Source organism: Oryctolagus cuniculus, chromosome 9 (genome assembly GCF_051225735.1).
Source record: "Oryctolagus cuniculus isolate XC-2025 breed Fujian yellow rabbit chromosome 9, ASM5122573v1, whole genome shotgun sequence".
Taxonomy (NCBI): Eukaryota; Metazoa; Chordata; class Mammalia; order Lagomorpha; family Leporidae; genus Oryctolagus; species Oryctolagus cuniculus.
In genome coordinates, this window is record NC_142875.1 from 39852457 (window position 1) to 39868556 (window position 16100).

Sequence of the window (16100 nt, forward strand, 5' to 3'; positions counted from 1 at the left end):
CAGAGGAGTAGGCTAAAAAAAAAAAAGATGTAATTGCTTATGTAGCTACATTGTCAAACATACAGAAATTAACTGACAACTATCAGGTATGCACCCATACTAATTGCATCAGTGTGCTGTGACAGTAGGCCATTTATATGAATAGTTTCATTTTTGTTTGCATTACTTTGCATGCTTAAACATATTTTCTTTTCAATCCACTCAGTACAGAGCTTTTTAACCCCCCCCCCCCTTTTGAAACAGATTTACCTAAAAGAATAATAGAGAGAGGGAGAGAGAGAGAGGAAGGGATAAACCACCTGCTGCTTCACTCCCCAGATGGCTGGAATAGCTGGGGCTGGGCCCAGGAACTCCATCTGAGCCCACATGACTGGCAGGAACTCACAGAATTCAGCCACCATCTGCTGCTTCCCAGGTGTATTAGCAGAGAGCTAGAGGGCAAGCAGAGCAGCTGAGACTGGAACAGGCACTCCAGTGTAGGATGCAGGCATCCCAAGTGGTGGCTTCATCTATCATTCCTAACACCCACCCCTAGCATTTCAGTTTTTATTTGGATACAGGAATAATGTGATTTCAAGAATGATGTATGAGAATACATAAATTAAAATTGCTTATATATTTTTCAAAGTCTCATAATAATTTAAATCAAATGATAATTGCCACTCTAAAAAATATTTGTTATGCAGCTTTCTGGAAAAAATGTACCTGATATAACTAAGTAGTCGTTTCCAGCCACTATCTCTTAAATACTCAGTTTGAAAAACATTTGTGAAGATTCCACATGGTGAATAAATCAGGCTTTCACAGTAAGAAACAATTATTTGAAGGCAATATTCCTGGGACAAAAGTGATGTAGTCTGGAATGTCAGAGACAGAAGAAAAAGTACTTCCAGAGAAGGGTTTCCCAGCTGTCACCTATTGTTAGACTGCCTTATCCACCTAGAGGTTACCTCTGAGTCCAGTCTAGGACACCTTCTCATCCTTTTAACCCATCCCGTAGGTGACACCTCTCGGCGGGGAGGGGGAAGTTTGGCCTTGTGGTTAAGATGCTACGTGGGACACCTGCATCCCACACTGGAGTGCCTAAGTTTGAGCCCAGCTACGCTCCTGATTCTAGCTTCCTGCAAAATACGTTTCTGGGGAGGCAGCCGGTGATGGCTCAAGTGGTTAGGTCCCTGCTACTCACATGGCAGATCTGAACTGAGTTCCTGCCTCCAGCTTCAGTTCCAGGTGTGTGTGTCGGGGTCACTGCTGGCATGTGGAGAGGGAACCAGCAGATAGAAGCTCTCTTTTTCTTCCTGCCCCACACTATCTGCACCCCCCCCACCAAAAGATATTTATTAGAGAATTCACTCCAACAGACATATCTAAAATACAGAAAATCCTCCAATTCCCCTGACACCATTTCTAGCATATGTAACTTTGAACTACTTCCAGTAACAGTTCCTGGTTCATCTCTCTCAATAATATTATTCCAATAATTTTTTCCAATACATCTGGTATACCTTTCCCAGACTAGGAAATAGTATCTTAAGAACACTCATAAACCAAAGATCTGTTTTAAACATTTCCTTCTCTTTTAGAATAACAAAATGGTAAAAAAGATGGTTAACACGAGGCAGTGATATGATGGTTCAGTGGCAATAATACTTAGGACTAAATCACTAGGTTTCAATATATCAATTGTTGGTGAGGATGCATTGCTACTAGAACTCTCATCACTGTGGGTGGAAATGCAAAAGTCACTCACTTTGGAAAAGTTGGCAGTTTTCTATAAATGTAAACATATATTTGCTACATAACCTGGCAATCTGCTTTGGGTGTTTACTTAAGAGAAATGGAAATTTACATTTACACAAAAAACCTGAACGTGACTGTCTATAGATGCTTTATTCATTACATTATAATGTATATATAATTATTATTATATGTATTTATTTTATTTGTAGTTGCTTCAAAAGGGAAATAGTTCAAATGTCTGTCAAGTGGTTTAAGGATCAAACTGGGTACAAGCATAATGAATGAATACTCAGAAAATGAATAAAGCCATATTCAAAAGTTACAGAATGATAATTTCATTTGTATAAAATGGTATAAAAGGTAAAACTTTAGGTATAGAAGATAGATAAGTGGTTGTTGGGACTTGGGGTTGGTTGAGGACTTGGGGTTGAGGTTAATTACTAAAGGGACATGAGAAACTTTTTGGGGGTGATGGAACTATTCTAATGTATTGATTGTGGTGGTGGTTACACACTGTGTGCATTTATCAAAAGTCACAAAATGCATGCTAAGAAGGCTAATCTTACTGTTTGCATATTATACCTCAATTATCTGACTTAATGACTCAATAAAACTGGGATTATCTTACAGTTACTAAGTGGCCTTGAGCTAGCCACTTAAAACTCATTTCTCCTTTTATAAAGTGAGGATTATACTTCAAAATTTTTTTGGTGAGCAACAAATGAAAAAAAAATAAAAGAACTTTATGAACTTTAAAAGCTCAACAGAAATATCAAATACTAGGACCTGGGCACATAATGATAAATAAGACAGAGGTATACACAAGAAAGTTTACTATCTAGTGGCAGAAAGAGATAAAACATACTTATTAAATAAAGTGGAAATTCAGCAACAGAGATATGAAGAAAGCAATATTGGTCTAAAAGAAGGGGCAGTTCAGGAGTAAGAATTAATTCTAGGAATGAAGCATAACCCAAGTTGAATAAAAAGGTTGAGATCACAGTGAGATGCAAATGGGAGATACCATTAATGGATGTAGACAACTAGTATCCAGAAAGTTCACCCAAGATTGATTGCGAAAAAGTCTAAAATAGGAAAATGTATGGTAATGTAGACAAAGTACCTCACGGTGATTTAGAAGTTGTTCTAAATCTAATGCCATTTGATTCTTCATCTGTAGTAAAGCTGACTTTTCTTTATTTAGATTACTGGAAAAAAAAAAAACAAAGTTTTAAAAAGTCATCACTGAGTGTATATTTAGTTAATAAACAGTAAACTGCAAAAGAATAAACATAATTATTATGGTTTTAATTCAAGATAAATTTACAGTTCATAAAAATACCATGGCTGTAATGTTTCTTATTGAATGAGCTAGCTATTTTGTTGAGATTTTTTAAAAATTAAAAACAAATTTTAAAAAGATTTATTTATTGTTTTCAAGACTGATTTATTTATTTGAAAGGGAGAGTGGGAGAGAGGGAGAAATAGAGGCAGAAAGAGATCTTCCAACTGCTGATTCATTCCCCAAATGGCTACAACAGCCAGATCTGGGCCATGTTGGAACCAGGAGCCTGGAACTCCATCTGGGTTTCTCATGTGGGTGGCAGGGACTGAAATACTTGGGTCATCTTTTGCTGCTTTCCCAGGCACATTAATAGGGAGTTGAATCAGCAGTGGAGCAGCTCACATATGGGAAGCCAGAAAGACAGGCAGTGGCTTAAACCAATGCACCAACACACTGGCTCCCCTAATTTATTTATTTATTTAAATAACAACAACAACAAAATATTAATAAAAAATATTTATTTAGTTGAGAGGCAGAGAGAGAGAAAGAGGAAGAGAGACAGAGAGAATACAGTAACAGAGGAAGCTCCCATCCTCAGGTTTACTCTCCAAATGCCTGCAAGGGCTAGGCTGGGCTGAGCTGGGCTGGGCTGAAGCCCAGAGCCAGAATTACAATCCAGGTCTCCCATGTGGGTGGCAGAAACCCAATTATTTGAGCTGTCACGGCTGCCTCTGGGTTTGCATTAGTGTGAAGTTAAGAGCTGAAGATGGGAATCAAACCTGGCACAATGATGTGGGATATGGGCATTTTAATAGCAAGGATAAACGTCTGCCCTTCTTTTTCTTTTAATAATCATTTTCAGTACAACTAAGTTGCATTCAGAGAATATTTTTCTGCCTAGAAAGGGCATAAAATTAGTGTTTTAAAGATGACTACCACCGAAATGTTAAAAAGATGAAGTAGGACTTACATGAAATGCAAAAAGAGGTATATTTGGATAAAATATTAAAACACAGATATTGGAAGTTAAGACATTTATCCTTAAAATTGAAAGCAGCATTTTATAATTTAAAAAATGCTTAATTTACAGGCATAGAATTGGGTTAAGTAAATGAAGCTGATAGTTGGTCTGTGGTCACGTTGGGAAAAGAATTTTTGTCTTCAAATTCTTACTTCAATAATCAGTTTTGAAATTGTCATTGTGACTTTCCCTTTGATATGATCTATAAGTTGGTAAGGGGGCTGGTACTGTGGCACAGCTGGTAAAGCCACCGCCTGCAGTGCACCTGCAGTGCCGGCATCCCACAATGGGCGCTGGTTCCAGTTCCTGCTGCTCCACTTCTGATCCAACTCTCTGCTATGGCCTGGGAAAGCAGTGAAGATGGCTCAAGTCCTTGGGCCCCTACACCCACATGGAAGACCCACTGGAAGCTCCTGGCTCCTGGCTTTGGATCAGCACAGTTCTGGCTGTTGCAGCCATCTGAAGAGTGAACCAGTGGATGGAAGAATTCTCTCTCTCTCTCTGCCTTTCTGTAATTCTGCCTTTCAAATAAATAAATAAATCTTAAAAAAAAAAAAGAAGTGGGTAAGAAGACATCTTATGGACTAATAATATTTAAAAAGAATTATTCGAAGACTGCTTTGTATATTTTTCAATGTAGAAAAATTAATTAGAACAATTAAATGAAACATTCTAATGCCAGTGCAATGGATATACTCAATTAGAACTATAATAATTATTAATAAAAGCAATAATAAACTGAAGTAACATAATTCCTGAAGTGTTGAGATAAAATTTGTGAGGGCAAAATCAATGAGAATTATTTTGTTGAGCATGTAAAACATCTTTAGGCTACACTACAAGAAAATGGAAAGTCAAGTCAATTTTTAAAATACTAGGCACCAGTTTGAATTCAAGGAACAGCAGTAAACATTCTGGAAGAACTGGTAATTCCAAGGATTTAAGATGGAGACATCCACATTCTCTTCCTTGCTAGTAACTGAGGACTTCACTGGGGTCTGTCCTCTAAGCAGAAAGACTAGTGCAACTCTGACATCCGTTGCCTGCTGTGCCACTGGTTTGCCTGGACGGTGTAAAGCAGGACGCGCGCCACACCACTGAACCTGCTGCCACATCTGTAAGTGGGAAAGAGGACCCCTGTGTGTCAAGGGGATATGGAAATTATCTAATGGATGACTATGTAAAGTGATGGACATAAAAACTCTGTATAAATGCTACGCTGTATTAGTAATTTAGTTGAAAAACAAGCGTCAGAGGAAAACAGTAATTAAATGCCAATAAAGGTAAGGTAGCTCAGCAGAAAAACAAACTGACTTTTGGAGTTCGGCGCCAGAGATCCTACAGAGCTGCCGAGCTGAAAAGAACAAAATGGTGTTGAGGAAACTGAGTGCTATGTTCTGCTGCATTCCCCAAAGCACTGTAAAGATCAGATGGTTTTGTAACTCTAGAATTACAATCCATCTTTAGCTAAATCATTTTGAAGATAAATTATTTTTCAAAATGAAAGCAAAAACCCAGTAAACAGAAATAGGAATTAGCAAGGAACATACATGTGTTTGTGTTCATATTCTACACCTACTTATGTTCGTACATACCTGCACAGTATACTAACAGTGACATGCAGTGCATACGTGTGTACTTTCTAGCTTGCTCGCTCACTCTGTGCCTCAAATATCAACAGACCCACTAAATAAAATGTAGTGTAATGGGAATGGAATGTTGAAGTAATTACAGGATTTTGACTGGTTAATTCTTTACAAATGCCTTATATGTAGTGTAGGATTCTACAACTAAACAGTGAAACTAACCATATAACATGGAATACAAAGCGGGTGAATAAACTGGTTTACAGAGCAACTTTGTTCTATCTCTAAGATACTGGTTTATCACAAACAGTATGAACTCCACAGACACCATTTCTATCATTTGCATATCTGGGTGTATATATTTCTTAGTCCTCTTTATAATAGACTCAACCCACAAAGGAGACCACCTTCAACATGTGGGTCTCTAAAACAAAATATGATGACTATATTCACTGCTATTGTGTATGTAATTACTCAATAGAATTTTAGTCTTCGTAAGACATATTTCATAACAGTGGAAAATTACCTTTAGAAATACAACGCTTCTATGCGTGACTCATAAAGCTACTACAAAACAAATCTCCTTATAAGCACATTTATCTTGAATGGTATATTACACCCATAATTGTTCAATTCACTGTTAATTATTACTTAGAAATTCATGTTTATGGCTCTGTTTCACCTGCTATACGAAAACATATTCCTGATATATTGTTCCTTAACTTCCTGGATCAATACACCCTGGCTTAGCCTTGTAAGGGAAGTTGACAATGTAGTCTTTTCTTCTTTAACTACTGGTTAAGAATAAACTGAGAACTGACAACAGGGAAAGAAAATTTATGCTAATTATTCTCTTTCCATGCTTCCTTCAGTTCTGAAGAAGAAATCAAACTATATTACCCAGACTGTCTCTTGTGGCTTGGTGGCAAAGAGTTCACACTGCTACTTTTAAAATGGATTATTACTTTAATGATAGGGGAATTTAAAGCAGTTAATAGTGACAACTCAAATGTTAGCTTTAAACATGTTTATAACAATTTTATTTTAGTGCATACTTACTCTTACCTTTCTAGAAATTGAGTATATTGCATAAATATCTAAATTAGCTAAGGGTGAGTGTGGTATAATGACATTGTTTAATTTTCTAAGAAAAGCATAACATTATTCAGTTCTTTAGTTTTTATTATGGAAGCTAAAATATTTTATAATCAATTGATGTAAATATTTTTATAGTAAAAATATCAATTCAGGAAAGAGGGATGAGAATTTTTAAGAAAATAATAACTTAGTAACATTTTTGAATGTGCCATCTGATGTTTAAATTTTGAATTAATACAGGACAAGGGAAAGAGGAAGAATATTTACTGAGTTTCTCTTACATGCCAGAAACTTTATAAATGTTCCTACACTTAATTTTTAAAAAAGATCTATTTATTTGAAAAGCAGAGTTATAGAAGGCAGAGGCAGAGAGAGAGAGAGAGAGAAAGAGAAAGAGAGAGAGAGAGTCTTGCATCCACTGGTTCACTCCCCAACTAGCCACAATGGCTGGAGTTGGGCCGATCTGAAGCCAGGAGCCAGGAGCTTTTTCTGGGTCTCCCACGTGGGTACAGGGGTCCAAGGACTTAGGCCATCTTCTATTGCTTTCCCAGGCCACAGCAGAGAGTTGGATTGAAAGTGAAGCAGCCGGGACTCGAACTGGCACCCATATGGGATGCCGGCACTACAGGCAGCGGTTTTACCTGCTACGTTATAGTGCTGGCCCCCATTTAATTTTCACAACAATACCTTGAGGTTCACATTAAAAACTTCATAAACACATTTACCATGAGAAAAGAAACCAGTCTGATGTTTTTCACTATAGGATTTGACATGCCATTTTTGCACAGTAGGGGTGAAAAACTGAGCATATATAAAACTGTAGGCTTATGAAACTGTGACCAATCCTACAGCTGACTTGTTGGTTGAGTTGACGTTTTTACTGCATTGTCACATCACATCATTTCATTTATGTAACCAGGGAATATCTATAACAACATCTCAAATACCATAATTAAACTATTGAAAGCACTTTAATTTTTATATTAGAAGGTAGACTTTTCAATTAAGAGTAGATTTCATATCTTATGAAACAGTTCAGAATCTACTAAAATAGCATACAATAAATTTATGAATCAGCATCATTAAAGGAATCAGATATGTAGCAAAAAGTTCCTTTGGCAGTAAACTCCATAATTGGCAATAGCTTTTAAGATCACTGTTGCTGTTATTTTTCACTTTAAAAAAAATTCTCTTAAAATTTCTTTGTTTATTTTCATTTTATTTGAAAGGCAGAGAGGCAAATGGAGAGAGATCCTCACCCACTCCCTAAATGCCATCATCAGCCAGTATCAGCCAGGGATGGGCTAGGCTGAAGCCAGGAGCATGGAACTCAATCTAGGTCTCTGATGTGGGTGGCTGGAACTCAAGTACTAGAACCATCAGCCTCCCAAGTGTGCACCAGCAGTAAGCTGGATTTGAAGTGGGCAGCTGTGATTTTTTAAGATTTATTTATTTACTTGAAAGTCAGAGTTACACAGAGAAAGGAAAGGCAGAGAGAAAGAGAGAGAGAGAGAGAGAGAGAGAGAGAGAGAGAGAGAGGGAGGTCTTCCATCCGATGGTTCACTCTCCAATTGGCTGCAACAGCCAGAGCTTCGCCAATCCAAAGCCAGGAGCCAGGAGCTTCTTCTGGGTCTCCCACACGGGTGTAGGGGCCCAAGGACTTGGGCCATCTTGTACTGCTTTCCCAGGCCATAGCAGAGAGCTGGATTGGAAGTGGAGCAGCTGGGTTTCGAACCAGCGCCTATATGGGATGCCAGCACATCAGGCCAGGGCGTTAACCCGCTGTGCCACAGCCCCAGCCCCATTTTTTTTAAAGATTTAATTTTTTTTTTATTTGAAAAACAGAGTTACAGAGAGAGGGGTCTTCCATCTGCTGGTTTACTCCCCAGATGGCCACAACAGCCAGAGCTGAGCCAATCCAAAGTCAGGAGCCAGGAGCTTTCTCCAGGTCTCCCATGTTGGTGCAGGGGCCCAAGGACTTGAGCCATCCTCTACTGCTTTCCCAGGCCATAGCAGAGAGCTGGATCAGAAGAGGAGCAGCCAGGATTAGACCCAGTGCCCATATGGGATGCTGGAGCTTCAGGCCAGGGCTTTAACCTGCTATGCCACAGTGCCATTGGGATTTAAACCATGTACTCCGATATGGGATGTGGGCCCCTTTCTGATGAACATCTGCCCTATTTTTTCATTTTTAACAGAATTTTCAATGAAAAATTTGTTAAATGTAAGATATATACTAATCATTGAAAATATTTATTGAGTATTAAAAATGTTTAGGCACATTTCTATGTATATTATAAAGATTATATCATTCAATTCTCTGAACAACCAATACAAATTAGGTACTCTTAGCACCACTCCCATTTCACAATGAGGAAAGTGGCTGTGCCATCCAATGTCATGGCCATTAGTTCTCAGCAATACTACCACATTTCAAATGCTCAACAGCTACATGTTGCTAATGCCCACCATACCAGCCAGTGCAAATATAGAATATGTCTGTCATTACAGAAAGTTTGATAGGACAATAGAGATATAGAGTGTTTTGCTGACTTGCCCAAAACTAAGTACTGAACTAGATTTGAACATAAACAACCTATCTATACAGTCTGTGCTCCATTTAAAAAATTATTAAAGAATATTCAAAATAGAGAAAATAGAATATGTCTCTCACCCAGCTTCAACAGTGATCAGCACTGTTCTACGCTATTTTTTTTGGCTTTTCTTTGTTAATTACATTAGTTAACTCCTCCCTTATTCAGACTAGAACATGGGGAGGCAGTATAACATAATATTTAAGAGTATAGAATTAGAAAGCAGACAGATATGGATCTAAATTTTGGCTCTGCATTTCAGGCATGGAAAGCCAAGACACTGAGGCAAAAAATGTCCTATATGAAGGATCTGCATGGGTGAGACCCCAGTGGAAAGAAATGGTCATCAAAGAAGGAGGTACTTTTTCTCTGAAGGGAGGATAGAACTTCCACTTTGCTTATGGCTCTGTCCAAATACTGAAGGAGTTTGTGGAATTCAAAAGTTTTCCACAGCCTTGGCAGCTCATGTCAAGAGCCTTGGGTGATCATTGACGTCATACATAAGAGTGTTAATTGTTAAATTAACAACAAGAGTCATTGTGCACTAACTTCCTATGCAGGACCTCTGTCCTCAAAGAGTTGTATTATAATTATGTCAAAGTGCTCCCAAAAGATGTATCATTCTTGGGTGCTTCATTAAAGTTAATTAAGTTTCTAAAAAAAAAAAAAAGAAGTGAAATTAACTTCAAGATGCAATGACTTTGAACAGCCCTTGTTTCGACTGTTGAGAAATTTTTTTTTTACTGTGCAAATTGTTGAACTTTTTACTTAGTATAGAGTTGGTTTTCTGTGTATAAAGTTAATCAAAAACAGATTTTGGTGGAGAATGGGACTAGGAATGGGAGAGAGAGGAGGGGGAGTGGTGAGAGAGTGGGTGCGAGGGCGGGTATAGTGGGAAGAACCACTATATTCCTAAAGTTGTACTTATGAAATGCAGGAAGTCTGTATTCCTTCTGTATTCCTTAGTGAAAGGTTTCTCTGGGGGGAAAAATAAATTAAAAAAAAAAAATTTTGGCTCAGTCATGAAGGCAAAATTGCTTAATATCTCTAGCGATGAACTTTTTCCTCTTTATAAATTTCTCCTCCTAGCTATTACGTTTCTCTATATTAAAGTATTAAATATTCAGATAAATTTACTTGAAAGTAACTGTGAAAGAGTTAATTTTTCCTCAGGTCTTTTGTATATCAACTCTCCAAGATAATTAAGGTAAAAACCAGACTATTATAACAAATTTCAGATATAACAGAAACATATAACACAGAAAAAGTTCTATTTGAGGTTCCTTCCTCAATTTCCCTAAGATAACCAAATGTCCAGTGAATGATGAAAGACATAATTTCTACTGTTCCCAATAGCTACCTATAGAACAATTAATTGAACAAACTTATTAATGTTGGTTACATACACTATAGATATTGTTTTTAACTTTAAAATTAGTCAAGAAACAAATTACTGTTATTTATTTTGATGCTTAAGTTTCTACTTACTTATCTATTAGAGAGACAGAGACAGAGACAGAGAAGAGTGAGCTCCTATCTACTGGTTCTTGGCTGGGAAGCCAAAAGCACGAGCTGGAAGCTCCACCAAAATCTCCTCATGAGTGGCAGAAATCCAACTACTACCAAGTCGTCACTGCTGCCTCTCAGGGTCTGCATTAGCAGGAAGCTGGAATCAGGAGCTGCAGCTGGAGTTAACCCTAGGGACTCTGAAGTGGGACACTGGCATCCTAACTGGTGTCTTATTTGCTAGGCCAAATGCCCATTCCTATTTTGATGTTTAAAGCATAATCACAATTTTAAGTTATTATATCAAATCATAAAAAAATTAACATCACAAGTAAAGTTCTGGGTCAATTATTTTGGTGTTCTGGAAATAAGATGATAACCACTCTGATTGATAAGAAAGAATATTCATAATTTAGAGATAATCACCAATAGTTTTATATTTTTGGTTATATACCTTAGGATGCCTGGTTTTAACAAGTATCCTCTTTATTGTTTTTCAATTCCTTAATTAACAATTTCCTTTCTTACCTAATCCTCTGCTTCCATATTTATATGGGCTAATAATTTTTCCACTGAGGTTGGCAAAGTGGCACAGTGGGTAAGGCCGCCGCCTGCAATGCCAGTATCCCATATTAGAGTGTTTGTTTGAGTCCCAGGTGCTCTGCTTCTGATCCAGATCCCTGCTAATGCACCTGGGAAGGTAGTGGAAGATGGCGCTAGTATCTGGGCCCCTGGCACTCACATAGGAGATTCTGGTGGAGTTCTAGGTTTCTAGCCCAGCTCTGGCCATTTTAGCTGTTTGGGGAGCAAACCAACAGATAAGATCTCTTTCTCTCTATCTGTGTCACTCTGCCCTTCAAATAAATAAAAATAAATCCTTCAAAAAACAAGTAATTTATCCACAAAGCTTAAATTATTCAAATAATCTTAAAGTCCAACAATCAAGCCAACTAACCAACCATTCATGAGTTAAAACCGTTTAATACATAACATCTTTCAAATAAATAAAATAAAAATAAAAGGAAAAATACATAGTACCATTCTTTCATTTCAACCTAAAAAAATTAAAATGATCACATAGATGATCAGGTAAATAATTTGAATGACTAATAAATGGAGCAAGTCTTTTGGTTAAGTTCTCAAGAAAACAATTTGAAACTAAGGAAGTGAAGGGAATTTACTTATTTACAATGAGGTAGTTCATGGCTCACTTCATCTTAAAGGTTAGAGGAAGAAAAGGCTAAAAATTCCTTTGAAAAAATCTAAGTAAAAAAATCTAAGTAAAAAAAATCTAAGTAAAAAAAATCTAAGTAAATGCGTAAGATGTGTACATTTTATGTGGTTAAGGTTTAACTCTACACATGGTCATCTGATTATATTCCTTCTCTCTTTGGTAACTGAAATCCCATAAAAAAATGGCTATCAATATGTGATGTCAGGTGACCTGTTTTTTTCTAAGAGAAGGTTAATATTCACTATAATGAAAAATACCTTTATTATTTAAATTTGTCTTCACAATTTATAATCTGAATTCCTCCATAACAGTATTATGATTACAATGGTTATATGATTCAAATAAAAGATTTACAGATGACTTACCCTACATCTTTCTCAAGATCAGCTATACACTTCGTCAGTGAATCAATCTTCGAATCTCTCTGACGCACTGATTCAATGAGATATCTGTAAGGTTGCTGAGTCTGGTTTAACAGCGAATTGGCCCTGTTAAGCTACACAAACACAAATCTCATTAAAATCTAGAAAATGTGACAACAAACTAAAGTCATTCAAAAAGCCCCAGCACAAATGCAGAATACCAAGACTTTCTATGTGAATTGTTCTGAAAAGTGCTTCTTGTGTACTTTGAAGATTTTAAAAATAATTAATCAATATAGCTATTCTTAGTAATAATGATTATAAATAGGGAAGTCCAGTTTTAAGTAAGATATTGAGTTATGAATTTTGAGAATGGGACACGTAAATTTTTCTATTTGTTGGTCTGAGAATAAAAACCCTTTAGTGAAAAATGAAAATCTTTTTAGCTTTATTTTGACTAAAAATTATACAATCATATCATAATTAGTTTTCCATTTTTTTTTTTTTTTGACAGGCAGAGTGGATAGTGAAAGAGAGACAGAGAGAAAGGTCTTCCTTTTGCCGTTGGTTCACCTTCCAATTGCCGCCGCGGCGGCCGGCGCACTGCGCTGATCCGATGGCAGGAGCCAGGTACTTCTCCTGGTCTCCCATGGGGTGCAGGGCCCAAGCACTTGGGACATCCTCCACTGCACTCCCTGGCCACAGCAGAGAGCTGGCTTGGAAGAGGGGCAACCGGGACAGAATCCTGCGCCCCGACCAGGACTAGAACCCGGTGTGCCAGCGCCATAAGGTGGAGGATTAGCCTAGTGAGCTGCGGCGCTGGCCTCCGTTTCTTCTTATTCTTTTTTTTTTTTTTTTTTAAAGATTTATTTCATTTATTCAAAAGGCAGTCAATCAGAGAGGGAGAGATAGACAGATCTTCCATCAGTTGGTTCACTCCCCAAATGACCACAATGGCCAAGGCTGGGCCAGATCAAAGCTAGGAGCCAGAAGCTTCATCAGGGTCTTCCATGTGGGTGCAGGGGCCCAAGGACTTGAGCCATCTTCTACTGCTTTCCTATGCCATAACAGGGAGCTGGATTGGAAGTGGAGCAGCCAGGACTCGAACTGGTGCCCACATGGGATACTGGTACTTCAGGCAGTGGCTTTACCCCTACACCACAGCATCAGCCCCAAGTCTCTGCTTCTGATGCTGGCATCTGTTAGTGGGTACTGATTTCAGTCTCAGCTGTTCTGCTTCTGATCCAACTTCCTACTGATGGGCCTGGGAATGCGGTGGAAGGGTGGCCCAATACTTGGGCTCCTGCCATCCACGAGGGAGGCCAAGATGGAATTCCTGGCTCAGACCTGGCTGTTGCAGCCATTTGGGAGTGAACAAGCAGATGAAAGACTCTCTCTCTCTCTGTTGCTCTGCCTTTCAAATAAATAAATTCTTAAAAAATTCCTCATTTATTAAACAATAGAAATAGTGTAAGATATACCATTTTAAAGCATACTATTCAATGGCATTAAGTATATTCACAATGTTATATAGCGATCACTGCTACTTATTATCAAAACATTTTCATCAGTCCAATAGAAACCCTATACTTATTAAACTAAATTTCCCATTCCCCTCTTTCTCCAGGCTCCGGAAAGCTTTTTTTTTTTTTTTGACAGGCAGAGTTAGACAGTGAGAGAGAGAGAGAGAGACAGAGAGAAAGGTCTTCCTTCCGTTGGTTCACCCCCCAAATGGCCATTACGGACAGCGTGCTATGCCGATCCGAAGCCAGGAGCCAGGTGCTTCCTCTTGGTCTCCCATGCAGGTGCAGGGCCCAAGCACTTGGGCCATCCTCCACTGCACTCCCGGGCCACAGCAGAGAGCTGGACTGGAAGAGGAGCAACCAGGACAGAATCTGGCACCCGACCGGGACTGGAACCCGGTGTGCCGGTGCTGCAGGTGGAGGATTAGCCTAGTGAGCTGCGGCGCTGGCCGGAAAGTTCTTATTCTGCCTTCTTTCTCTATGCACTTGCCTTTTCTAGATAACTCATGTAAGCATAAATATATATATATACACACATATATATACACAAATATATACACTTGCCTTTTCTAGATAACTCATGTAAGCATAAATATATATATATACACATATATATATACACAAATATATGTATTTGTATATGGAATTATACACACACATAGGTCTTTTTTTTTAAACTTTTATTTAATAAATTTCGAAAGAACAACTTTTGGATTATAGCGACTTTTCCTCCCATAACGTCCCTCCCACCTGCAACCACCCCATCTCCCACTCCCTCTCCCATCCCATTCTCCATCATGATTCATTTTCAATTATCTTTATATACAGAAGATCAACCTGGTATATACAACTAAAGATTTCAACAGTTTGCCCCACACAGATACACAAAGTGTAAAGTACTGTTTGAGTAGTAGTTTTACTATTAATTCGCATAGTACAACATATTAAGGACAGAGATCCTACATGGGGAGCAATTGTACAGTGACTCCCATTGTTGATTTAACAATTGACACATAGGTCTTTATGTGTCCGCTTAGTTCACTTAGTATAATGTTTTCAAGGTTCATGTTGTTCCATATATTAGAACTTAACAGCCAGGGCTGAACCAGGCCAAAGCCTGGATCCTAGACTCAGGCATTTGAGTCATCAACTGTTGCCTCCCAGGGGACGCATTATTAGCAGGAAGCTGGATCAGAGGTGGAGGAGCCGAGGCTAAAACCAGACACTCCTATATGGGGTGCAGGAGTTCTAAGAGGCGACTTAAATGCTGTGCCAAATGTCTGCCCCCTGTTTTTTCCCACATTAATATTTTCTTTGTTAGGGGAGTAACTATTCAAGGCTCAAGTCTAAAATTCTTTCCTAAGGAATTTCAGCACCTTACATACCACTCAACCTTAATGATTTTTTTTTCCAATTTATTTTTGATCTTTTTCTCTTTAAGCAAGTGTAAAATGTATGTCACTACACGACTAAATGTTGAATTGTCAGTGTCAGTAATCGCTTCTTTGGTACATAATAGGTTCTTGAAAAACGTATTCTCAAGTTGGATTTGAAAAACTGAGCAGTCACAATGAAATTAGTCGGTATCTGTTTTAAGTGTGAAGGGACAGGAAGGTGTTTATTACACAGAACAAAATCACAGAATTCCTGACTACTCTATGATCTTTATTTGTGCTGGTGGCAATACATTTCTAGCTTTTAATTTATGCTTTAAAAGCTTTCCCTCTTTTCCCTTCAAAATTGCTAACAAGCTCAATTGAGGCTAAAGTTGTGTTGTTCTTCTGGGATAAGAAGTGATTTGTATTTGCATTATATTTATGAATCAATGTATTTGAGTTACATTTATGACATCTATACACTTCAAAAAATTAAGCCTTAGTCACATATAATTTATTTTGGCAGCCCATTTTTTCCCCCCACTCATTTAATAAAACAACATGAAGGGTCAGAAAGCAGTGTGGTGGGTACAGTGGGAGGCACAAAGAAACAAGGGTAAAGGTGAAAACATTGCTAAAGTCATCAACCAGGAGTCCAGGTGGGTATAGTGAGGAATATGAAGCCACGGAGGGGGTTAGGGGATTGTTAATCAACTGGCAGAGAATGTCTACTTGCAGGTGGGGGCCTATTTTGCAAAAGTATTTAAATAGTTCA

General features: G+C 38.1%; 1 protein-coding gene across 4 annotated transcripts in view; it reads right to left on the reverse strand.

The window, feature by feature from the left end:
* Positions 1-16100, reverse strand: part of PIBF1 (progesterone immunomodulatory binding factor 1) — a 239588-nt gene that overhangs the window by 53002 nt on the left and 170486 nt on the right. For all 4 annotated transcript variants that reach the window (XM_070048728.2, XM_070048727.2, XM_089303617.1 and 1 more), the window contains exons 15-16: positions 12430-12560; positions 2864-2948 (exon numbers count right to left, since the gene is read on the reverse strand). In XM_070048728.2, coding sequence (XP_069904829.2) covers positions 2864-2948; positions 12430-12560 — 216 coding nt within the window. The remainder of the gene's footprint in view (positions 1-2863; positions 2949-12429; positions 12561-16100) is intronic.